Raw genomic sequence first — 26,393 nt, forward strand, 5'->3', positions numbered from 1 at the left:
ATTACATACATTACTCATAGTGATTCTATATTACAACAGAACAAAACACTCCTGGGTCCTGCCCCATCCTCACAACTTTGCTATGCTTGAGCCCATCGTTGCAGCCACTGTGTCAGTCCATCTCGCTGAGGGTCTTCCTCTCTTTGGATGACCCTCTGCTTTACCAAGCATGATGTCCTTCTCCAGGGACTGGTCCCTCCTAATAACATGTCCAAAGTACGTGAGACAAAGTCTCGCCATCCTCGCTTCTAAGGAGTATTCTGGCTGTACTTCTTCCAAGACAGATTTGTTTGTTCTTCTGGCAGTCAATGGTATATTCAATATTCTTTGCCAACACCATAACTTAAAGGCATCAATTCTTTGGTCTTCCTTATTTATTGTCCAGCTTTCACATGCATATGAGGCGACTGAAAATACCTTGGCTTGGGTCAGGCGAACCTTAGTCCTCAAAGTGGCATCTTTATTTTTGAACACTTTAAAGAGGTCTTTTGCAGCAGATTTGCCCAGTGCAATGCGTTGACGTCTTGACTGCTGCTTCCATGGATGTTGACTGTGGATCCAAGTAAAATGAAATCCTTGACAACTTCAAACTTTTCTTCATTTATCATGATTTTAGGTATCTATCTTTAGATAAATTTTCCTACACAGAATTTTCTTAAAAGAATACTCTGTGTCTCTAACACCCCTGCCTAGCATTTTGTCAGTGCTCAATAAGAAATTGTTAACAAGAGAAAAGTAATGGAGACAGCAAATGAGCAGAGGTGGGAATGTGTGCAGTGTGCTCAAGGTCCTGTTTGCAGTTTGGCTACAGGAAAGGGTTCATGGCCATTTATTCACTCATCAATTACTATTGCCCTCTTGGTGCCATAACCCATGCAGGGCCCTGGAGGTGCAGAGAGGCCTCTGAGCTGGAGAAGAGTCTGTAAAGAAGACAGTCAGAAACAGAAAATTCTAACACAGAGTAATAAGTGCTATCTTCAGAACCTGACTTGGTCTTGTGTTTACTGTCTATCTCCCCCATTCTTACTCCCACCCCACCTCATCCCCCAATATAAGCTCCATGATAGCAGGGACCTCATCTGGCGTGCTTTCAGCTGTATTTGCAATGCCCATAGAAGGTGCCGAAGAAGTATTTGCTGAATGACAGTATATACATGACACTAACCATAGAAATTGTAGAAGCTGCTGTAGAAGCATTGAAAAGGTCTTTGTTGACTCTACCCCAGGACTTAGAAGTTTCTCAGAGAGAAGGCCATTTAAATTGGGCTTTGATGGATATATAGGAGATCAGTAAGTGGAAAAGGAAGTGAAAGTACATTCTAGGCAGAGGGACCAGCACATTCTGAAAACATGGAGATGAGTTCCAAACCACACCCAACCCACTGCCATCGAGTCAATTCTGACTCACAGTGACCCTACAGGACAGAGTAGAACTGCCCCATACGGTTTCCAAGGTTGTAAATCTTTACAGAAGCAGACTGCCACATCTCTCTCCTGGACGTGAGTTAAAGGACCAATAATTGTGTGACAGGAGAACAGAGTGCACGGCATGAGGGAGGAGAAAATCCGTTGCCATCAAGTCAATTCCAACTCATAGCTGTCCTATAGCGACCCTATAGGAGAGAGTAGAACTGCCCCATAAGGGCTTCCAAGGAGCAGCTGGTGGATTTGAACTGCAGAAACTTTGGTTAGCAGCTGAGCTCTTAGCCACTGCGCCACCAGGGCTCCTGGGGGAGAAGAGGACTGTGGAAAGAAATGGATCTGGGGAGATAAGAAGGACCTTAAATGAACTTGAGTTGTCAAAAAGTCCTTATTAAAATCTAACCACCTACTCTGATGCAAAACTCTAAAGAGGGTAGTGTTTCCAGCCCTCACTGTTGCCTTAGAAGGCCCCTCCCTTCAAAGGGCAAGGGTCTTATCAGGAACAGGGCTTAAGATGAAATACCCGTTGAGAAAGGGGACAGCCACACCCCGTTGTTGTTGGTTGCCATCAAGTCAATTCCAACTCATAGCGACCCTATAGGACAGAATAATCTTTCCCGAAGCAGATTGCCACATCTTTCTCCCAGAGTGGCTGGTGGGTTTGAACTGCTGACCTTTCAATTAGGAGCCGAGCTGCTTAACCAGTGTGCCACTAGAGCTCCTTGTCATACCCCATTAGGTCCTAGAATTGTCTCAAGCTGGGATGAAGGTGAGACCAGGCACCTCCCAGAGACTTGGGTGAGTGCTTCATGCTGCCCCCTTGTGGCCAGTTGGCAGAACTGAGCGGCAAGGAGGCCAGTCTGGTGGTGGGGTCCTAATCCCCAGGGCCTCTTGTCTCCAGCATCCTACACATGGAGCATTAGGGAAAGTTATCCCAACCACCTAGCTGTCCCCGAACCAGACCCAACTGCCATATTTACTTCACATAAATTCAGGGCTGGGCCAGTGGGTTTGGGGAGCGCAGAGCAAAAGGAGACAGTTCACATCTTGTAAACCGTTTGCCATCAAGTAAGGCCGTGTTCTTTCTTTCACTCCCTGCCCCTCCTTTCCTCCCCTGCCCCCGCTGCCTTTGCCCTAAGAGCAGCTGTGCATGCTCCTGGGTCAGGAGATCAGTGTTTTGGTTTCAACACCACCTATAATTCAGAGTGACCTTGGGCAAGGCACGGCACTTCGCTGGACCTCCCATGACACCATGTGTAACACAGGGATCACGATCCGCTTTCTGTCTCCCTTGCAGGGTCACTGTGAAGATCATCAGGAGGACGGATGCTGTAAGTGCTAGGAAAAGTGTTTGAAGAGTGCTCCGGATGTAAGGGGATCGTGCTGGGTATTAGATAGGGGCTCTCTTGGGCTAGACCAAAGTGTTTGCTTACACCCTGACGGGCCCTGCTGGCAGGGCAATTTAAAGGGAACGTGCTCAGCAGGGCAGATGCTTGCAAATCACAACTGATCGAAACATCTCCAAAATAAGAATGGAAGTCTATGCAAAAACGAGGAACCACTGACTGACCTGAAATTCCAAACACACTTGGCTTTTCAGGAATGGGTCGAAGAGCCGCAAGAGGGTATTGACCTCCACGAGGGGGTCAGCCAGAGACAAAGCTTCTCCCTTTTCTCTGTCCGAGGCCAGGGCCCCTCAGCTCTCTCTCCCTTGCATTCTCTTCACATGGGGTTCGTCACAGGGCTATCAGTGGATACTTGCTGATTGCATGATGTCTCACTAAGACATGTCTGGGTACCCAAAAACCAAACCAAACCCACTGCCGTCGATTCCAACTCATGGTGACCACTGTGCCACCAGGACTCCGTGTTTGGGTACAGGCCAGTGGAAAAGCCAGACGACCCCCTCCAGGGAAAAGTCTAGGGCTGGAATGAAGACAACTGGATGCCAGAGGAGGAGCAGCACTAACCTTGGAAGTCAGAAGCATGTGGGGGCTTCCCGATTCACTCTTCTAGGGACAGACCTGCTGACATGGTGACAGCACCACCTGCTTTACCTACCCTGATGACACCAACAGGTTACCATGTATCCCAAAGCTTAAAACTAGGAAAATCTCTGCTTTGCAAAGGAATGCTATTTTTCTTCTTTTTATAGTATGAATTCCTGATCTGGTCTCTTTTTGCTATGGCAAAATGATACATACAGAGATGTCAAAGTACTTTATAAGCTACCAACCTCTAGGAGGTATGCTCAACAGGAACCTCCTCCTCCAAAAAAACAACCTGGAGAAGAAAGGGCAGAGCTGGCCAGACCTGAAGCTAGGCAAGACAGTCAAGCAGATCCAAGAGATCTGAGGCTCTCCCGGGGCGGGGGGTGTGTGTGTGCGGGAAGAGGGCAGTAGTGTTCTCTAAATTTTTACTCAGTAATTCTTGAAAATTAATTCATGTCCCACCACCATGGTTTACAGTAAGGGGATATTTTGTGAGCGAATCTTAAGAGCATCAGGGTCAGACAAGAAATCATCTAATGTAAGCCTCTTTCCCATTCCAGCCCCACCCTTGAGAAGCCCCAAAGTGAAGGGAATTGCCCCAGGTTCTACAGTATATTACCATCAGAGAAGGAATTAATATCGACTTTTCCTGGACCTGGAGCCCTGGTGGTGCAGTGGTTAAGAGCTACAGCCAAAAGGTCAGTAGTTCGAATCTACCACCGTTCCCTGGAAACCCTATGGGGCAGTTCTACTCTGACCTATAGGGTCACTATGGGTCGGAATCGACTCAACGGCAACGGGTTCAGGTTACCTGGACCCAGTTCACTGCTTTCCATAATAGACCTTATTCTAATTTTGAGGAGCTCCGGTGGCGTAGTAGTTAACAGCTGGACTGCTAAACCAAAGGCTGGCAGTTTGAACCCACCAGCCACTCCACAGGAGAAAGACGCTGCAGTCTGTTTCTGTAAAGATTTACAGCCTTGGAAACTTTATGTGGCAGTTCTACCCTGTCTTATAGTGTCACTGTGAGTCAGAATTGACTCACTGGCAGTGGGTTTGTTTTTGGGTTTATTCTAATTGTAAGGATGACATAGTGGAGGTAAGAAAGATGGCTCATCAGTGGCCTCTACAGCCAATGGACTGGCAGAATGCTCTTTCTACTCTCCCTGTTTCATCACCAGCAGCAGACACTGGCTGTAGAACCCTTCTGATCTGCTAGCTGACAAGGGGCTTGGGCTGCCCCCCAGGGCACATGCCATGCCAGCCTGCGCCAGACACGAGCGGGGGACGGGAGGTGGGGGGAGAGGGAGGGAGGAGGTGGTTACCTGGGTCCTTATGTGTAGGCAGGAGCCAGCTTCTCCATGAGAGATGTCCTGACCATCAACCAAGCCAGGACACAGCTGAGTCTGGCACATGCATGTGGTCATCCAATAAAAAGGCAGGAAAGCACCTCTGAGTAATAAGTGGATTCTGATGAGGCTCATTTTTACAATCAGCTGAAGACCTCAGTTTGAATCAGATATGCAGCTTAAGTTCTCTCAGTATTGGACACCCTCTCCTTACCAAGGCCCCCCTCCTTTCCGGCCATCCAACCTGAGGGCAAGCAAACCACTCTAAGCCTTTCCCAAGCAAAGTGGCCCCGTGAATGCTCCCACACACAGAAACCCAGACTCTACATTATCTAAAATGAGATTTATTGCATTTCATGCAGTTTGAAGTCCATGCAACAAAGGAGACTAGCACAATTTTTAATGCATTTAAAAAATAAAATGGGGGTGGGGGAGGGAGAAATGGGCAAAATGCACATAGTTCTAGTCTCCTTGGGTCCCTGGGAGAGAAGCGTTTGGGAACGAAACCATCCACTCTCCATGGAGAACGAATTCACCTTCTGAACTTAAGGAATGTTTTCATGGCCTCTGGATGCAAATATACAGAGCTCTGCGGCAAGAGCAAGGGGGTGAGAAGATGACCACTAGTGAAAAAGCAGCTATACATATTCACCTAATTTAATCTGAGGGTAGAACAAGGTGGCAAATCCTGGGGGCAACAGGTTCCAAGAGTCAGGAGATGGTGACGTACACCCCTGGGGAGATGTGCTCCTAAAGGGAAGTGGCGGTGAGAACCAAAAAAATAAAACCCAAAGAAGAAATATTTCTTCAACCACACTCTTCAAGACAATGCCATAAATACGTTATTTAATATTTTCATTTCATAGCATTGGACACACAGCTCAACATACTGAAATACTGACTCCTTGGGGAAAAAAATGGAAAAAAAGGAAATAAAAAATATTGCATCTTTCTGTTGGAGAATCCCAGCCCCCAGGCGTGGGGCGTAGTGCACCAGTGTCCTAGCCTGCAGGAGGCGCTGAGGTCGGCCGGGTCCTCTGGGGAGGGAGGCTGTGCCCATCGCCCGGGGCTGTATGGCAAAAATTGTGTTGGGTGTCCTTGGCCTTGCCAGCTCAGGCCCTCAGTCGCCGGTCACCTGGGGGGCCTGCCCGTCGGAGGGCTGGTTGGCTGACTGGATGAACATGGGCTGGGCGAGGTCCTGGCCCGCAGGCATGGTGACTTGCTGGATCTGGTAGAGCTGCTGCGAGGGGTGGAGAGGAGAGAGTGAGGTCACCCCTGGGAGAGGGGCATGCAGCTCCCTATGGGCCTCGAGTTGGTTGGGGGCCCCAGATACCTCAACCACCACCCATTGCAAGGCGTCAGAGGGAGGAGGGGGTGTGGAGCTCTGCTGGGGCTGGGAGCAGCAGACACAGGAGGCACCAGCCCGGTGTGAGGGTGTGTGTGTGGTGGGCAGGGAAGAGGTGCAGGGAGTTGAATTTCCTGTGGCTTTCACTTCTCTGGGCTCTGCCTCTCCCGTTAGCTCAGAGCCTGGAGCTTGCTGCACGCTGTTCCTCTGTGACAAACACAAGCAATTCGAACCACTGTACCAGCAGCTTGGAAGTCAGCATTTCCCCAACTCTTGGTAATCGTCACTGGCAGGATTATCCCTCTCCTCCTTTCCTCAGAACATCTGGCTCAGGCTGAGGCTAAGGTGAACCTGCATTTCCTGCATGGGCCCTGGTGAGGAGGTAGCCTGGGACTAAACACTTACTATAGCCAAGACCCGTGAGGAATGGAGAAGATGCTCACACAGCCACTTAGGAAGGCTAGGGCCAACTGGCCACTTGGTTTCTCAGACGCCTCCAAAAGAAACCAAAAGTTAAAAGCCCCATAGGAGCCTTGGCCATAGGAGCCTGGCACCTGGTGCTGGCAGACGCCAGGGGGGGTGCTGATGCTGGCTCCTCTCCGCTGCTTGGGCATGTCATCCTGTCATGTCCCCAGAGTCTCTGGGACCTCAGCGTGAGGAGAAAGGGGGAGGGAAAAGGGAAGATTCCTTCCTTGTGTGGGTTTACAGTTACTGAATTCCAGGCACTGAGGGAGTTCCAGAGGTCACATGTTCCCTACATTTCAACTAATCCATGCTATTAACAAGCAGCATGGCTTAGAGGAAAAAACAGTCCTAGAGAGGGAAACAGGAGACCTTCATTTAGTCCTGGCTCTGCAATGAACACATGAGTGAGCTTGGGCAAGGCACACCCACCTCTGGGGCTCAGTTTACTCATCTGTAAAATGGAGATTTGGGCTATGTAATGTCTAAGATTATTTTCAGCTCCCACAAGTCTATAAATCTAAAGGACAGGTAACCTGATTCAAAGATTGTACTTGTTTTTAACAATTTCTGTCCATTCATTGCTACTAAAGGACAGAATAGTTGTCCTAACCATCCAAATCCAGATACCGTCCCTCCCGCAATGCCTTCCCCTCTACCCTGCCCAGGCTGAGTGCCCTACCTGTCCATCTGTGAACTGGCTGAACTGTTGCTGTCCTTGCTGGACCTCTGTCTGTGTGATCTGTAGGAATCAAGATGACAGAGTAGGCATGTCAACTGCAGGGCCTGGTTCATCCACCCATCAGCCCACCACCCAAAGACTGTTACAAAGTGTCAAATAAAACAATGCATATCAAATGCCCAGAATGAGGCCTGGCACGCAAGTGTTCAATGAGTACCATATTTTTACACAAATAACCTGCACCTTCTGCATTTGTTTGCCAGCCGCACCCTCCCCTCCTGCTAGCCCCACTACGTGAGGTATTTTCAAAAGCCCTCTATGCTAATTTTATTTACACAAACGTAAAAAAATTGGCATACTGGCACTTACGAAAACACCTTGGCAGGGGGGAGGGCTCGGCTGGCAAACACAGAAGACACGTGTTATTTGCATAAAAATATGGTAGTAGGAAAGCAAGAGTCCCTCCCCATCTCTAGCACTGAGGGCTAGCCAAAGAGTTGGCACCACACAGGCACACAGAGGCCCCTGGAGGACATAATATACAACTTCCACACCCATATCTTAATGTCTACCTACTCCTCTACCCATCTACCCACTCACCCCAAGGTCTTCCTGGGGCTGGAGGCTCAAGTCAAACCAAAAACCTAGCTCCTACATGCTGACCTGACATGGTTTAGACAGGAGCCCTAAAGGCCCGTCTTTCAGTCAGTGAAGGCAGTCTGCAAATACTGAGCAAAGTGGTGAGTGGTCCCTTTCATTCTTGGAAGGGGGGCTCCAAACCAAACCCCTATCACCCAGATTATCTGACTGGAATATGAAACACCCTGGCAAGCCGACGGCCTTGGCCCTGGCAGCCCTGGTGGCAAACCTATGAAGTACTTTTTCCGAGAAACCACGTGCAGCCCTCTGGGCCAAGGGAAGGGAGGAGGATAGGGGCCCCGGAGCAAGGGGAGGGGCGGGCGTGAAGTGAGGAAGATGTTTATCATACATACTTAAAATCTTATGTGGGGTTTTATTTAAACGGATTTTAAAATAAATTTACTGACATGTAGAACTGCAGCATATAACCACAACTGCTGGGGACAACTTGGTAGGCGGGAAAGAGGACCGGAGTGTGCAAATGTCTATCTATGGAACATGTGACTAGCAATGTCCTCTTTGTGCCATGTCCTGGAATCATCCCAGCCAACCTGCAAAGTAAGGGCTGTCCTCTCAAGTGTCCTCACGATGGCCAAAAAACAATCCCTGTCAGGCCTGCCCATGATGCTATGAGGAGCAAGAAAGGGGAAGGGTATGAAAGGGTTTCATGATGTTTCTTTACAATTGTTCCTTGTTTTAAGTCTTTCTCTTTCCACTAGTGTAAAGATGCCAAGGCAGAAGCTAAGTTTTGTCTTTATATTGCTGGTGCAAAGTAAGCATTCAAGAAATGTCTGCAGAATAAATGAATGAGCCTGAGACAAGTAGAAAATATTCCTCACAGATAAGAAGGTTAACTGCCCTGTGGCCATCAGGATTGCCATTCACATCAGCTGAGAAGAAAGTTTCACTTACCTTTAAATTCTATTTATAGACGATTCTTTTTCAGCATTCATTCAACAAACATTTGTTGAGCATCTAGTATATGCCAGGTTGTTACAATTACAACCTGATCTTTTTTTTTTTTTTTTATTTACTTTAGGTGAAGGTTTATAGAATTAGCTTCTCATTGAACAGTTAGTACACGTATTGTTTTGTAACACTGATTACCTACACCACGACATGTCAACACTCTCCCCTTCTCGACCTTGGGTTCCCTATTACCAGCTTTCCTGTTCCCTCTTGCCTTCTAGTCCTTGCCCCTGGGCCGGTGGGCCCCTCTAGTCTTGTTTTGTTTTATGGGACTGTCTAATCTTTGGCTGAAAGGTGAACCTCAGGAGTGGCTTCAGTACTGAGCTAAAAGAGCTAAAGGGGGCCATACTCTCAGGGTACAACCTGTTCTTATGGAGACTTTAACTGCCCTCAGGTGCCTCCTTCTTGCTTCTCCCTTTCCTCTCTGTACACTCAACTCTCCCCACTTTTTGGTTTTATTTTCTGTTCCCAAAACTGACCTCTGGAGAACCAAGAATTCTTCCCTTCTCATTCCTTCCCCATACCCGTGCCATAAAAGGTTTTTAGATCCCAGAGAAGAATCTTATAAGATAAAAAAAAAAAGGGGGGGGGGGGCGATGTACACAAGGGTGTGCTTAGTCTTGTGATCTGAGATCAGTGTTGGTGAGCCCAAAGGAAATTATGGAAAAGTCCAAGTCCTTAGGCAAGCCAGGGAGTGGGTTTGAAAAGGACTTTTTAATGATCCCAGAGACTATATGAAACTCAGAAGCCTTGCTTTTGGCTCATTCCTCACATTTTCCCAAATGAGATCTTTGGAGACCTGCTCTACAAACTCAGCTCTGTCACCACTGTCAATAGATACATCACCAAAAATGCAACTGGGCCAGACAGGTCCAGCTCTTAAACGATCGCTGCTTTTTTTGGGTCTGAGGCAAAAGAATCCATTAACAATGCCTCCCCTTGACCAGCATCCCCCACCCCCTACAAATGATGCCCTCGCCCCCTGCCCCCTCAAGCCCAGGGAGACAGCCCTCAGCATCTGTGACTCACAGCCTTGAATATCGTACGGCATGAGAAATGAGAGGGCCAATTACTCTGGTCAGGACACATGACGAGGAAGGGGATAAAATCTAAGCTTTCCAAAGGACACAGGAGGTGCCAGGACACAAAAGCTATTCAGGTTTAAAGACGGAAACGTGGCCTGACAACCAGCCAGCCTGTCAAAATGCTTCCTACAACATGTCAACACAACACACATCAGGCTTTCTTCAACTATCCTCAAGGTTTCCCCTGCCTTGCATTTCTTTGCCCCTTGAGAACAGGATGGTAAGAGACACAATTTGAATCCAATCCTCCAATTACCCCGACGTGTCCCTTGGGGTGCAGAACACATGTGAAGGATGTGGAGATAGCCCTTGCTGAAGGATGAGGTGGTGAGAGAGTTGTAGGCTGAGTACCCTTTCCAGACAGAAGCCAGCTCCTGCTGGTCTCCAACTCAAGCCCTGCATCTCTGGGGCACATACCTGTTGGGCATTGGTGGCAAGTGTCTGGATCTGTCCCTGCACGACTTGGGTGCCTGATACAGGCTGGGCTAAGCGAATATACTGCAGCTGGCCGGCATTCAGCTGCACCTGGGGGCACGGGGCAGAGACAAACAGACCACAGGAGACTGAGTACAACTTCCAACAGGCAAAGTTTCCATGCTAGAGATGCTGGTTGCACCCCCCCCAAGCCCTCCAAAGAAGCCCACCCTGAAAAAAATGTCTTTTTTTAACAGAGGTCAAAACAAGCAAAATCACAACATCCCACCCCACAAGCCACACAACCCAAAAGAGAATATGTTCCCTGGATAGACCATGGAACAAATTACAAGAGGATCTTGTCACCTACGTGAGAACAGCCTCATCATTCACTGGCTCTTTGCTGTTTGATCACAACTTGTCTTAGGAATTTATCCCAAAGACTGACCTCCTCGGGATGCTTGCACCTTAAGAGTGGGCCTCTTTCCCCTCCATCTCCATACTTGTCCACTCCATTTCCAGGGCTGACTGATCCAATTCTGTGTAGAGCTCCAGTGTGCACCAGGAACCCAAAGCAGCCTGCCATCACCCTGCACCACCCTCGTACTGCTCATCCCCATGCAGTCTATCTTGGAGGAAAAGGCTGGCCTGCTTTACTATCGCTGTCCCCAAGGGCCAGGACCAACGGGGGTCTATGGGACTTTTAGAATCCTTGGTGTTCAGCACTAGCTTCTGGCCAAACATCTCCCAAGGGGAGGCTGAATCAATAAGCCTTTCACAGAAAACCCCATCATGGGAAACCAAAGCAACAAAAAATGACCTTAGAGTCCCTTACGCTTACGATTCTCAGGTAATACAATAATACCACATGCTGCATTTAATTGTGTGCTAAAAGCCTTAACTCAGGCTCTTAACGCTCCAGTGTACCACAAAAGTATCAGTGCTCCCAGCCTGGGGATGAGAAGAGGCCCAGGCGGTTACAATGTGAGAGGAACTGTGGCCAGCAGAGGAGGGCTACGGACACCCACACCCAGGACTGGGGGGTGAAAAGAGGCTCTGGGAGCACAGGCAGATTTGGTCTATCTGCCTGCCCAGCCTGCCTTTGCCGTAGGGGAAGCTTCTTGAGGCTGACAGGCGAGGTCTTGCCTCTTTGCCATGGAGCAAAACTTCCCCTTGCCTTCAAGAACAAACTTCATGGCAGTGAATTTTACTTTCCAGAGGAAAATGCTGACGGGATGAAGCTGCACTCCTGCATGTTAAAGCAAACTGCTTCTCTGAAGCATCCAGCCTCAAAGAGGATTTGAACCACCAAGAAAGGACTAACTCTGAAGTTCCTGGTAGATGATCCCAGAATTGTCAGTTTGAGCCAAGACTGGGGGTGGGGGGGTTGGGGGGAATCTAAACTTGTTAAGAATCCAGTTCCAAGGAGACAGGGCAAGAGTACTGTGACCTGCAGTCATTTCTTTCCTGAGAATATGCCAAGAGCAGCTGCTGACAGGTTGTGGTGCCAAGTCTAAATTCCCCACCTAAATCCCATAATGTGGCTTCCAGGCAACAATGTTACATTTCTTGTGGGGATGAAGGCAGCTGGGCATAGGCTTGGGAAACCTCATCTACCTTAAGTGTTGGTGGCTGGTCCCAGGAGTCACCAGAACTCCAGCCAAGGATCACAGAATGAAAGACTGAAGGCTCGTCCCAGGAGTGGGGTTAAGTGTACTGAGAGCAACAGGGATTTTAAATTTTCTAGCTGGGAAGAGAAGCTCTTTGCAGAAACCCATACGTGACTGAAAAACTGTGAGTACAATGATTACAAGCCATTCTTAGACAGAAACAAGAATCTCTTATTTTAGGCTTAGGTTAAGATGCTCTGACCCTCAGTTCTCTCCCATAAGGCTAGGTCTGGGGATCCTCACAGCATTTTCCTGTTAATTACAGAGTAAATAAGCCACTCCTCGGGCTTTCAAAAAAGAAGCAGTTTCCTTCCTGAAGGTCATCACCATTAGAGCACTCTGATGAGCTGCCTGAAGAGCCCAGAAACAGACTCCTGCAGAATGTGTCCGAGACCAGTGAAGACGAGGTCATGAATTCTGCAGCACATTTTCTGGACCAAAGCTCTGTGCACCAAAGGGTTAAAATACTTGCGTTAAAGTCACTGCAACATGGGAATGCTTCTCTGGCATAAATGAACTTGTCTTGGTGCCTTCATATGCAAAAATAAGAACCATTCAAGAGAGAGATGTTTGGCAGCTGAAACAATGAGGCAAGGCGGTGAGAGAGAGAAAGAGAGGGAAGGAGAGAGAGCACCTTCTATTGGCCTATTACATGTCAATAAGCAGAACAGTTCCTAAAACAGGGCTGAGGGTGCTTTTCAAGCTTTTTTCAAACAGGAAGTGGTAAACCAAGTCCAAGTGAGCTTCTATACCTGCCTACGTTTCATTTACAAAAGGAAGAGGCGCAGGGGGCAGGAAACAGAAGGACTGCTCATGTTACTCACTTTCCACATTTTTTGGTGGCAAGGTGACCAATGTACAGGCTGCAAGGACATTTTCACAAAAGAATACAAGTAAAAAAGCCAACAAATCTAAGAAATGAAATCCCTCCAGGCACACGGGAAGCAGCAGTCCACAGTGAAGGAACGGAGAAGTTAAATGAAAGCCAAAAATACACTTTACTGCAGGCTCCACTGGGAACTGACTCATGAATATGCAACAAGTGTATTTATGGCCTTCCCTATACACCTCCCTCGTACTCTCCACTAATCAAAAGGCAGGACTGCCTCACAGGACCTTTGGGCCTTGGCATGAGATAGTGGTTGCTCTGCATAGGTGGACTGAGGGGAAATCGAGACGAGCTGCCCCATAGCGGTGAGCCCGGATTAAAGGAAAGCTGGGAGTAAACATAATGAAGCAAGCTGTGGTCTGGAGGTAATCGGAATACAGATTGGAAGGGAAGGAGGGAGGGAGAAAGGAAGGAAAAAAAACTCTGTATATATAATCTGCAAGCATTTCCTGTTACAAAATTGAGAACAGCGCTGTGCAGACCTCTGGGACAGACTTACCGGGATCTGCTGGATCTCTCCTGTGTTAGTGATGATCTGCTGCATCACCTGCATGGTCTGCCCCGTGCCACTCTGGGCCTGCTGGGTTTGGCCCTGTGGCTGCGCTTGGACGATCTGCACCTGCTGACCTTCTCCAACCTGCATTGTCACGGGTGTGGTCTGGAAGGAAGAATCACGAAAAGGGTGACTGAGCTCAGAGGCAGCAGGATTACCAAGGGGTTAATAATGAGCAGTTAACTGGGAACAAATCCCCTCCCATTAACACCTGAGCGCATCTCAACACTTACTAATAACAACACTTAACCTCCATCGTCCTTCAGGCTTAGAGCATTGCTAGAATTATTCTTCAAAATAAAAGATGGGAAAGCCCAACAGATATTCAGGCTTACAGTACAGAATATTTGCCTAGGCCCCAAACATAAAATCTCCATGCTTTAAATATTGCAACTTTTCACAACCCCTTTGATGATGGTTAAGGCTTATATGGTGCAAAAAGAATTGAAAGCAGCCATGCTGGTTTGCTTGAGGAATGGTCAAAGTCAAGTCTGGAGAAGGTGAGTCTGGAAGGCAAAACTAAATAGAAAGTGGGGTCGATGTGAATTTACTACTAAGGCGAGGGTTCTGGACTTCTTCCTTTGGCATGCAAGACACTGGAAGGAAAATAAACCACCTGGTGCATTCCCAAGGCTAGCCTGGTGCACCCACGCTGGCTTTCACTCCTATTCAAGCGGCAGGGAGGCTCCTGCCCACACTGGCCAGATGGCTGCTCTGCACCACAGAAGCTTCTTCCCACAGGAGAGGCAAACACTGATAGGACACTGGACTATCTGGACTCTTAAGTGAGGCCATTTAATAAAATTTAATATAGCAAGACCTTTAGCTCTATAGAAATAGGAACCTCAGCTTTAAGGAATTTCAGCCTAACATATGTGACTTGGCAGATTTTGTGCCTCTCGTTCAGATCAGTGCATTCTAGTCCTACGAAACCTGCTCCCCTGAGAGATGGAAATGTCAAAAGGGTCAGTCATTCTTTCAAAGCTCAAAACTTTAGCCCTACATGTGACCTTTACAGACTACCTAGAGCTGTGAGCCCAGTCCATCTGACTCTCTGGTGATGGTTTTATTTTTTTTGGGGGGGGGGGGGGGGGGGGGATGGGGGGGTGGGGTCGGGTGCTTTAAAACTACACCTGTACTCCCAGCCCTCTCATCTGGACACAATCTCTCCCCACTCTGAATTAAGAATCACCTCAGTAAGACTCTGGGAGTCTCAACAGACCACGGGCTTCAATTGATGTTGCTACTCTGATGTTCTTATACTCTGGTTGCATAGATCTACTGGACATTAAAACTATGCATCTAAAATTACAAGGAAGGGAATGTGTTCTGGGAACTACTGATAAGGATCCAAGGGATTAACTAGGTAAAGAGAAATAAGTATAAACTGGGGGAGGGTGGGGAAGAAAGACAACAGAAAGATCTAAGTAAAAATACTTGCAGTAGGCTAGGACAACAAGAAACATCTCTTTCATTCTCATACCATGATTTTCAATTCAGCTTATTCCCCAAACCTCCAGGATAAAAGTTTCCAATTTTATGACAGAAAATACAGAATTCACTTTTTAAAATATGCTTTCTTACCAACTTTGCTTTAATCTGTATTCTGTTCTGCAAAGGATGTGCACTTAACTTGAAATACCAATTAGTACTATAGGTTCAGGGAGGGCGTGACATGGCACAAGGCCACCCTGAAGCAGTAGGATAGTGAAACAACAGCTGGGAGATGCTGAGGGCACGAATTTCACCATCCTCACAAACCTTCTCAGCTCTAAGGTGAGCAGGTCTGGGTGGCAAAGAATAGGATGGATGGAATTCTCGCTGACTAAAAAAAAAAAAAAAATGCACGCTGCTAACTCATCACTGTACTATATCAACCAAATTTCACAAGAGGATTTCCAACGTATCTCTAAATCATTTCAGGAAAATGAGGGCTTCTGTTAGCACGGCAGCTGTCAAATCACGTTATGGTGTACTGTACTGTCGGGGCACAGCGGCCATGAGCTTCTTAGGATGATCAGCCAATCAGTCAGCCCTTGGCAGGCTCCCTTGAAGTTCCCTCTGTAGAGGGATAGAGCCTTTGGGCAGGTGAAACTCCCACCACTGCAGAGGCAACATATTAGCCAAAGAAGGTCCCTTAGGCATCACAGTGCAGTGAATGCCTTGAGGCAGGGACTGGGCTGGAATCATCTTTGAACCCCTCCTGCCTAGCACAGTTATCTGGCATACAGCAAGCATTCCATAAATTTTTGTTACATGGACAAATGAGCAGAGAATAAATTCTTAAATCATAATTAATATTTAAATCACCCCCTCTTCCCATTTTTTTTTCTTCTAGGCAAACCCAGCTCCTTCCCAGCACACATAAGGCTGTCCAGGATGGTCTCTGCCTCCCTTCTCAGCCTTGCCTAGATGTTCCCCATGCCGACTACACCTTCCCACCGCTCCCTGTGCCGTTCCTCACCTCCAAGCCTTGACTGTGCTGTGTCTTCTACTGGGGATGCCTGCCTCCCCTTCTTTATGTAATTAACTTCCACTGCTCCTTTTAAGACTCATATTATTCCCTTCAGGAACCTTCCCTGACATCCTCTTCTATCACCTTCATCACATCTTTGTTAAGTACCCCTTTTGATGCGCTCCTATAATGCCCCGTGCACAATTCTATCTTACATTTTTCATGTGGTGGTATAACCTTTAAGTATGTCTCCCCCCACTAGATTGTGAGTTCCCTGAAAACAGGGACTGTTTTTTTCATGTTTAAGAGTTTTACCCAGAAAAGATGTAATTATCTGTTTGATGAATAAATAAATTAATGACTGGCAAGGAGTTTGGATTCAGAGCTCAGAGGACACAGTTCTTTAAAGCCTCTCACAACCCCTAGCAGACATGGATGTTACTGCTCTCACAACCATACCACTGGGAAGAGAAACAATCTTCTGATTACTACTGTAAAAAGAGCAAGTCACTTGACATAAGTATTGGGTAGAGAAATGAGGGAGGGAAAGAAGAGAGGGAAGCAAGCTTGCGATGATGCCTGATCTTCTTAAGTGCACACATTTCAATTTTAGGGTAGACAGACAGCAGGCAAAGAATCCATTTAAAATGCCTTCAACAGGATTCTCAGTACTCTTTATGGGGGTATTCCAGATTTTACCCCCTTCAAAAAATTCTGAGCTTGTAATGATCCTGGAGAACATCTTGTCCACAGTACTTTCCTTACTTGACTTATGAGGAAACTGAGGACCAGAGAGATGAGGGTGATACTTCCTCTCAGTGGCTGAACCTAAGGAAAAGCCCAGGTTTCCAGACTTCAAATCCAGGGCTCTATAATGACTGGGTTGCCTCTCTGCCATATTCTAGCTTTCTGCATCCCAAACCTAAGTGCTGTCTTGCTGGACGGGCATCCTCAGCAGCTCACAGACCTGGCCCTGCTGAGGCTGTGCAATGATGATCTGCCCAGGTTGAATGGTGGTTGTGGAGCTGGTGGTCTGCTGGCCTTGCTGCTGTCCCTGGACTTGAACGGCAGTGGGCTGCTGAGCCAGCGTGAAGTAGTACTGGACGGGCTCCGCAGGAGTCACAGACTGGCGGACCTCCTCCTGTGGGGTGGAAAGAGAGGCAGGTAAGAGGAGAACAACTGACTCAGCAGTCACTGCAGTGAATTTCCACTCTTCCCCCAAACAGGCTTTGTGCAGTACCCTGCTGAATGCTGAGCTCTCCACATTTGAAGCCAAGGGAAAGTACAATTTGAAGAGACCAGTTGTGCTAAATCAAACTAAAAAGAACAGATTCCATAGGCTTCACAAAAGATACAGCCGATTTTCTGAACTACAGAGTAATCACCCATTGCCTGATGAGTTGCAAACGGGCAAACAACTACCGTAACTAAAAACCACGCACCAGCAGTGCTTGTCAGTAAGTGCTATCAAGGCCTGTGATCTGAGAACAGTGCTAATTGCAAGCGCTGGGAAGATGCTACTCAAGTACTACGTCTCTCAGGCCTGCTCCCAATCTCCTGAACAGGCAGTGCTCTCCTTATTCCGTTCCCTCCACCTCTTGAAGGACAGAGTTGGGGAAAGGGAAACAGAGGCTTTCCTAGGTTGCAATTTCAGAATCAAATGTCAGGATCAAGAGCACTGGTAGCCAAGTGCCCAGCTTTTCACAGCATGTCAAAAGCTCTGTGGTCACTGAAGGCTATGTCTACCCAGCGTCACATCTGGTTCTGGTTGTACTTAGCTACAGATGTGCAACCCGGGGGCCTGATGGACAGCTCTCTGCTAGGGTGCTGCCTTGGCTGACTAGGGAGGTCACATTGTGTCCGATCTGCTGGGTGAAGAGACTGTTCTTTCTTCAGCTGACGTTTTCCATGGTAGAAGGAGTAAACAGCCCTCTCCCAGCCACCTTGAGCTCACAGCTGAGAGTGTAGGATGTTTACACACACTACAGCATGGTTACAGCCTGGAGGGTCTGCGGCTGGCCGGCCTCTGTCCACTGACACAGAGATCGGCGTCTGCTCCAGAATGACCTGTGACACATGGTGCCTCTGCCTAGGGCAATAAAAACAACACAAACATACAACCAGTTGGGCTGGGTGAATAAAAATATTAGCTAAATTTCTTCCTTACTCTGGGCTAAGTTTGCCAAGGAGAACAATGCTTTCAGAAAAGACGGACAGACACTTCTTCAAGGTACAAAGATCCTCTGGGCTGCCTCAAAGTGAATTTACAAAGTTGGTACTGACCCCAGCCCCTCCAGAGGTTAGGCGCCCCAATCTGTGCTTCCACAGTACCTGTATGTAGTCCATTACACGTTTTTTGCACTTGCCTGTCAAGCTAACATCTTCCCTGCTAGAACAGAAGCCCGATGAAGGCAAAACGTAGCTCTCTTGCTACCATACCCCTGTAGGTACTCAGTAAGTGCCTGCTGAATGATGGATGGATTTACATAGGCCGCAGACTACTGAAGGCAGAAAGTACTTTTTTGAACCTGAGTTAGTAGTATGACAAATTCTCTTAAACCCAATAGTTGTTACCAATAGCAAAGAGTCCCTAAACTCTTTTGCTACCTCTAGGATTCTGTGGCCATAGCGTAGGGAGAAGCTGAGGTCCCCTGCAGAACAGAGCTGGGCATTCTTTTGCTTGCCCTATGACTGGGAGCCCAGGACACTAGCACTGGGATCGCTGATAGTCAGCCTCCAAGAAGTCTGGCTTCCCTGATGGCCATCCACTCTGCCTTGGAAGACACTTACAACACTCTGGGTTTCTAAGCAAGTCTTCAAACATGAACCAGCTTTCTAGGTTAATGTATTCTGGTGCTTCAGACCCAAGCAGTCTTAAGCCTGAACGTGATTATGCTGAGGCAGAGGAAAAAGGAGGTCCCCTTTTATTTTCATCTAGGTCTCGGTTTCCACAGCAACTTAACAGTAACAATGTCAACTCCTTCTCACCATTATAAAAAAAGGTCAGCCTGTCAACCAGATCTTGGATGAGGCAGGGACAAAATACTGATATCCTCCTTAACCAAGACGCAGAGGCCGACTGCTCTTTTCAAAGCTGCTGAAATAAGTTCAATGTATTTATTTTCCCACTGAGACTTCCCCTCCTATTTTATAGAAAACATCAATCACTACGGCCTTTACCTAACTCAGAAAAGCTCTCGGGTGATGAGAAGGGAGAGAGGACTGAGAGTCCTAGTGTCAACTTGCAGGAAGTCAGGGAGCAGGGTGACACTGGCATTTCCTAGTCCTGACCGGTTATTGCTCTCTCCTCAGTTATCCCTGACTCCAGCTGATCTGGAAATGAATATGGTCATTTTCGCCAGATAAAAACCAAGCCCTTTAAATACCCCTTCCAGAAGCTACTGCCAAAAGCTGTGAGAGCCTGTAAAGAGCTTCTCCTGTTTTCCCACTGTACCCTCTTAGACTGTTTATGAACTAAGCAGTGTTTGGGGGCTACCATATAGGACACTGTATGAGTATCAAATAGAGATTTGCAATGTTAGGACAAACCAAGACGGTTTTCAAATCACTGAAATGCAATGCATGTCTGAGGTTCTTCTGTATTATGAAGAATCATTCTGCCAATGGAGAGTCAAGCTAGCGAGGGAATGATTATGCTTGATTTAAAGAAATGGGTGAAGAGACAATGACATTTCAATGGGCAGGAACTTTCAACTCATAGCTTTAGTGGGGCACAAGTCAGGCCTCAGCTATCTTCTGCTTTCGAACAGTCTTTACTTACTTCCTTGAAGAACAAGAGAAATTCCCAAGCACATTCTGAGAAATCAAGAGCCTTAGACCCACATCTCAATATTTCAGGCTAATTCCTTTGCCTCACATTCCTCGTGGGACATCACCCCAAGTGCTAAAACAATCCCAGAATGACTGGATCAATCCAGAACGGGGCACCTACCCAGCTTTAGCAGTGGCCTCCCCACCCAGAGGGCTTACTCTTGTCCTTTCAGAAGCTGAGGCTGACAAACAATCCCAGAGAATGAGGAGCATCACGTCCTAGGGCCGTCACTACAGTGTTGTGAAGCCAGCCCCAGACGGGAAAGAAAAGTGCATTTGCTGCAGTACCAAGAGTGAACTGCTGCCTCCTCCAGAAACAGTGCATTTTGGAGAGTAGGCGCTTTTAAAGGACTTCAGGAGGTGCCAGCCAATTTGGAACAGGGGAAAACTTCATGTCTACAGAGGATTAAAAGTGCTATCTTGGAATTTCAGGCTAGCTTTCAGCAATCTGAACCTTTCAAAGGCCAGGCAGCAGCTGTCCTGAACAGGACACCAATCAACGGCTTGGACACCTACAAAGAACTGAACCCAGGCAGCAAGAAGTTGTTTTGGCTAGACGCACTTTAAAAGGAGATGGACTATAGCATTTTGAATCCTGCTAGGATGGGACAAGGGGGTGTCCAACACCCTAAGAGAGCCAGAAGCACTGAGGACTTTGGACGAAGGGATAGGACATGACCCTTCTCTCCAGGCTGTCTATTCAGCAGACAGCCCACAGAGAACAAGCAGGAGTTTGTACAGTGAGAGTGAACAAGACTTAATTCTGTTATAGAGCTCACCATCTTGCACTTAAAGGGGGCTTCTGATAAGACACATGGAGGAAACAAATCCAAACAAGGAAAGTAGGTGGGTGGTATCATTTGTTTTGAAGGAAGCAAAATGGTCTGAGCTCTTGTAGTGACTTCTCAGAGAGGAGGGAGGCCCCCAAGAGAAAGAATCAAGCCCGTGGGCACAAACCTGAAATGTCTCAAAGCCGATGCGCAGCCGGGGACGACCGTGGCAGCCTGCCGCTGTAAACATCCGACTGAAAGCTCCTCTGAACACCTTACAGCTTCCAGTCAAGGATGTTTACAGTAGCAAAGACTGCCCAGAAAGAACGGAGACGCAGTGAGGCACACTCTGCTCTAGTAAGGAGGTAACAGAGGGCTTGCTAATCCAATGGTCCCCATGCAGGTTCAGGATTACAAATATCCTTTAGGATGCCCGCTTCTCCTATACTTTTTTATTAATACAGGACAGATAGGGAGAAAGCTGTCACTGAAAGAGTGTTTCTAAGGATAACGTATTATGAAATAATTCATTAAAAAACACTTAAAATTTTACTAACGAAATAAAGCAAGCAGTACAAGCACAGCTTTGTTCCTGCCAGACGCTGTCACTATTCTCCAAGTGTCTCTAGTACACTTAGTCATGCAATCCGCATGCCTTAAACAACGAACTGAACAGGATAGAGGTCTATCACAACTGCAACTGCAAATAAGAGTTATGTGCACCCAAGGTGCTGAAAAAACCAATCAGTGTGACCTCTGGAGAGGGGCAGGCAGAAAAGAGGGAAAAACAGACACGCCACTCTTTCTTGTTATTACTTAGAAAGCTGTTTAAGTGGTGGTTCTCAATTCTGGTTGCACATTAAAAAGACATCATCTGGGGAGCTTTAAAAATTACTGATGCCTGGGTTTCACCCTCATAGATTCAGATGCAGCTGATGTGGGGTGGAGCCTGGGCACTGGCAGTTTTCAAATCCCAACAGGTGATTCTAATGTGCAGTCAGGGCACTATACAGAGTAAGGGAAAGCCAAAGTCCATTCACCCCAAGCACCACTGTGCACACGGAGAAGCTGTTTCTCAAAATTCTAAAATGTATAACTTGCTGGGAATGTTCTCCCATTCCAGATTAATGTCTCTGATAGATTTCCTAGGACACCTTGAAGTGAGCTTTACTTACTATTTGTAAATAAAGTCTTTCATTTAATTTTGTCCCTTTAATTTTCATTTTATTCATTTCCACTGAAATACCACCTCAGAGGCATTGAGTTAAAAGTATCCATAAATGAGTAACAGAAGGAGATGTTAAGGATGAATCTGGTCTAGGGCAGGAGGAGCAAGCAGAATAGCAAATGGCTGGTGCTGAGAGAGGAAAAGGAGCACATCTGACACCAGTATACAAGTGCTCTTCAGTCAGCAGGACAGTAATGCCTTCCCAGCTCACCTGACGCTTTGGAGGTTTCAGTTCATCTCTTGGAACAATATCGATGAGAAAGTCAAACTGATCGAATTTTGTAATTGCCATGGCAATATCATTTCTCTGTAACAAAGAAAAGCAGTGAAAAATTAGCCTGGTGAGAAACTAGTTCACCTGGCTTTACACTCTTCAAGTTACAAGATAAGATTTCTAAGCAAAACTAAATACTCATGGTCAAGTCCATAGCTCAAACATACACAGCCAAACTCTTAAAGACTTCAAATGATCTGACCTTTTGGGGCAGGCGGGGTGGGGTGGGGAGACATCGACAAAAAGAAGAGATGACTGTAGCTCGTGCTCTCTGAACCGCACATTCGAGTATTCAAGCCTCTAGCCACTACTGCCTCCTTGATCCTGCCTTAAGGTGCTCCCCACAATTGTTCAATTAGCATCCTCCAAGTTTCTGGTCATTCCGTGGCTGAGCAAAGTTAGGCTGTCACTGAGCCTTATAACCTCTTTAGGTCCTCAATAGTATTTACTCTCTTTGGTTCACGAGTAATTGTAATCTATTTTGAATCTCTTAGCTGAAATTCTAATTCAATAATTCTTTGTAACATTTTCTAGTCACTGGATCTCATGTTAGTTCCCACAAGGCTAAAGTTTTTATTTTAGAATTCAAAACCTCAATTAAATCTATGGTTTAAATCTGGTTTAATGTGATATGAATATGTGAAGTCTCAAGCTACTGGAATAGAGATGGGGTGGGTAAAGAACACAGGGGTCAGCTGACTAATGACACTGAAACCAAGGCCTGCTCCAGTGGGGTTGTTTCTCTCCAAGTGTGACACTCCCTTTCTTTGAATAGTAAAATTAAGAGATTTCTTATTACAAACCAACATTATCTTTGGCTATGTATCTTTTCGCCAAAAAAAAAAAAAAGGTCAAGAAGGGAGAGGGTTGACATGTCGTAGGGTTGTTAACCAATGTCATAAAACAATATGTGTACTACTGTTTCATGAGAAATCATTTGTTCTGTAAACCTTCACCTGAAGAATAAAAAAAAAAAAAAAAAAACACACTGTATACTTAAGATCTGTGTTTTCACTGTATGAAAATTTTAAATCAAAAGAGAAAAATGAAAAAACATTGAAATCTAGTGAATACTGAAGTATTTAGAGAAAAGTGTACAATTTAACTTTGAAAGGCATAAAAAAAATAAATGAATTAACAGATAAATGGGGGATAGATAAATATGAGGATAAAACAAATACAGTAAAATGTTAATGGTAAAATCTAAGTGGTAGCATACAGGTTTCACTGTAAAATTCAACTCTGCTCACGTTTGAAATTTTTCATAAGATGTTGGGAGGAAAAAGTCAGCACACCAATAGAAATCCTTAGCAACTTCTATGTACTACACCTTAAGAGAAGGTGACCCATGAGGCAAAATAGGAGGGGATGGAAATTTTCTGTTTTTTCCTTCCCTTGTCTCTGTGATGGCCCCAAGCCACTGAAACGCAAAACTCCAAACCACCCCTCTTGCCAACCACCAGCTTGACAATAAACCCTCCAAACTGAAGCAGGGCACATCTTAAGGCTGCCAGTACTCATTTTAGATAAGTACGATAACAGTGTCACATTTTTGATGATGTCACCTACTCAAATATAAGCTATCTGAAGGCTCATCTATGGACGGAATGAAGCGGGGTGGGGGAGGTGAATAATAAACTTCTAAACATCTATCAAAATGTTCTACAATATTTGGAAAACACAAATATGCTTGAATCAGTCTTTTTAAAATTTTTATTTTGCCTTTTTAAAATGCTAATAACTTTTGAATTATTACTTATATACAGTAAAATGAAAAAATCTTAAATATGCAGCTCAATGAATTTTGATAAATGTAATGCACCTAGGCAGCTATCACCCAGGTAAGAATATCAAAAGTTCCTTTCTAGTCAATACACCCCCAATCTGAGGCAACCAGGACTCTGATTTCCATCACCATAGATAGTGATAGTGGATGTAACCATAGACTACGCAATTTTCTTCTTTTATTTTGCTTAACATAATAGTTTTTGAGATTCATTCATGTTGTTGTGTGGATCAATAGTTCGTTCCTTTTTATTTCTGAGTAGTAATCCATTTTATGAATATATCAGAATTTGTTTATATATTCCCCTAATGATGGACACTTGTATTGTTTCCAGGTTTTGGCTATTATAAATAAGGTTGCTAGGAACATTCTTATACGGAATGGCCACATTTCTTTTAGATACACACCTAGGAGTGGAATGGTTGGGTCACAGAGTAGGGATATGTTTGATTTTATTAGAAAACACCAAACAGTTTTCCAAAGTGACTGTACTATCTTCCATCCTGACCAGCAGAATATGAGCTTCAGCTGCTCCACTTCCTTGCTGACACTTGGTCTTGTAAGTCTCTTTTATTTTAGTCATTCTAGTGGGTGTAAACTGGTATTTCACAGTGGTTTTAATTTGTATGTCCCAGATGACTAATAATATTGAGAAATTTTTCATATGCTTATTGATCATCTGGATATCTTCTTTGAAGGGCCTGTTCAAGTGTTTTGCTCATTTTATTTTTTAATCTGAATTGATCTTGAAGGTGGCTTTAATTGGATTTCTCTGGATCCACAGACTTCCTTTACTTCAAAGCAGCACAAAACAAGTTCACAATATCTAGCTGCACAAAAATGTCAACTTCCCCAAAGGTAGGGATTTCTGTCTGTTTTGTGCATTGTCAAATCCCCAAAGCCTAGAACAGTGTCTGGAACATCATGGGTGTTCAATAAATATTTGTAGTATAAATGAATAAACACATGCATTTTCAATTTTGAAGATACAGGAAAACAAGAGGAGAAAACATAATTAATTTCTTGGCTTTGTTGTTAAAATACTTTCACTGTCTTGTGTTTGTCACATCCTTCCTCTAATGTCAGGGGAAACTTTCCTCCCCAAGAGTTGGCGCTGACTGCTGAGGGCAGGGCTTCCAGAGGCAATAACCAAGGATTCTTCATACACTGTGAATACTGAGTTGATGAATTAAAATAAAAAGAAAAAAAGGATCCCCAGGAAGGCAGACAAGGAATAAAAAGGCTAATGAAGTTAGTGAGACTTGGATGACCATTTTCAGGTGACGTGAGCTGCTAACTTTTCCTGGGGTCGTCCTTTCCTGGTATCACCCAAGGCTCCCAATCAGAAGTTGTTTATATCTGGGAACAGATAAATGCTCTATCACTTGTGCCTCTGTTTACAGTGAGGGCTCACCAAGTGAAGAGTTCAGTCACTGAGCTGTGGAAACCATGAGAGCAATGGAAACTAAGATTTGTAGTGGAGACTTTATTACCATGGCTATAAGGTATGTCAGCCTCCCAAAGGGAGAGAAAGATGCCAATTACACATCAGCTAAGGAAGAACAATCTTTAGCCCAAAGCCACACAAGAGGAGCAGGTAAAGGTAGCTTCTTGTCCCAGGTCCCCCCACGTAGGGGCTGCAGTGTTACCTGTAGAGTTCGGCGCTTGTTATCCTCTGTGTGAATCCAGGCTCGAAGAGTCAACTCTGTGATAAAAATCTGGGCCGCCTTGGCAAAGAGCACAGGGGCTTCTGCACTGATCATCTGCAATAGACACAGACCCTCCCAATCAATCACCAGCAAGTCATTCAAGCCAGTTAGTTTGTCTCTTGCCTCATGTCTTGCCACAGGACTACAGGGCAAGGGTTGGAAAATGAGAAGGTGGTAGCTCAAGAGACTTCAAGGTAAATCAATTCATCATGAGAAGGGGAGAGAGAAGGAATACTTACTTATGTGGCACCTACCACGTGCCAGGCCCTGTGTAAGGCACTTTCTTAACCTCATAATAGCCTTTCAAAGAAACTAGGGTTTAGCATCTGGGGTCTCAAAAGCCTGTGAGCAGCCATCTAAGATACTCCACCGGTCTCACCCCTTCAGGAGCAAGGGAAAATGAGGAAAACTGAAGACACAAGGGAAAGATTAACCCAAAGGACTAATAGACCACAACTACCACAGCCTCCACCAGACTTGAATCCAGTACAACTAGATGGTGCCTGGCTACCACCACTGACTGCTCTGACAGGGATCACAATAAAGGGTCCCGGACAGGGCTGGAGAAAAATGTAGAACAAAATTCTAACTCAAAAAAAGACCAGACTTACTGGCCTGACAGAGACTGGAGAAAACCCAAGAGTATGGCCCCCGGACATCCTTTTAGCCTAGTAATGAAGTCACTCTGGAGGTTCACCTTTTAGCCAAAGATCAGACAGACCCATAGGACAAAATGAGACTAAAGGGGCAAACCAGCCCAGGGGCAAGGACTAGAAGGCAGGAGGGGACAGGAAAGCTGGTAATAGGGAACCCAAGGTCGAGGAGAGTACTGACATGTCATGGGGTTGTTAACCAATGTCATAAAACAAT

At 46.0% G+C, this 26,393-nt stretch overlaps 1 protein-coding gene across 5 annotated transcripts in view; it reads right to left on the reverse strand.

Moving 5' to 3' along the window:
- Positions 1-5,090: 5,090 nt before the first annotated feature.
- Positions 5,091-26,393, reverse strand: part of NFYC (nuclear transcription factor Y subunit gamma) — a 76,215-nt gene continuing 54,912 nt past the window's right edge. For 3 of the 5 annotated variants that reach the window (XM_023727166.1, XM_023727167.1, XM_023727165.1), the window contains 7 exons: positions 25,464-25,577; positions 21,966-22,061; positions 16,893-17,066; positions 13,417-13,575; positions 10,362-10,469; positions 7,252-7,311; positions 5,091-6,314 (listed from right to left, as the gene is read on the reverse strand). In XM_023727166.1, the coding sequence (XP_023582934.1) occupies positions 5,883-6,314; positions 7,252-7,311; positions 10,362-10,469; positions 13,417-13,575; positions 16,893-17,066; positions 21,966-22,061; positions 25,464-25,577 (1,143 nt within the window). In that variant the 3' untranslated portion in view covers positions 5,091-5,882. The remainder of the gene's footprint in view (positions 6,315-7,251; positions 7,312-10,361; positions 10,470-13,416; positions 13,576-16,892; positions 17,067-21,965; positions 22,062-25,463; positions 25,578-26,393) is intronic. The other 2 variants (XM_023727169.1, XM_023727168.1) reach the window with 2 other exon arrangements.

Source organism: Trichechus manatus, unplaced genomic scaffold (assembly GCF_000243295.1).
Source record: "Trichechus manatus latirostris isolate Lorelei unplaced genomic scaffold, TriManLat1.0 scaffold00015, whole genome shotgun sequence".
In the NCBI taxonomy this organism is placed as follows: Eukaryota; Metazoa; Chordata; class Mammalia; order Sirenia; family Trichechidae; genus Trichechus; species Trichechus manatus.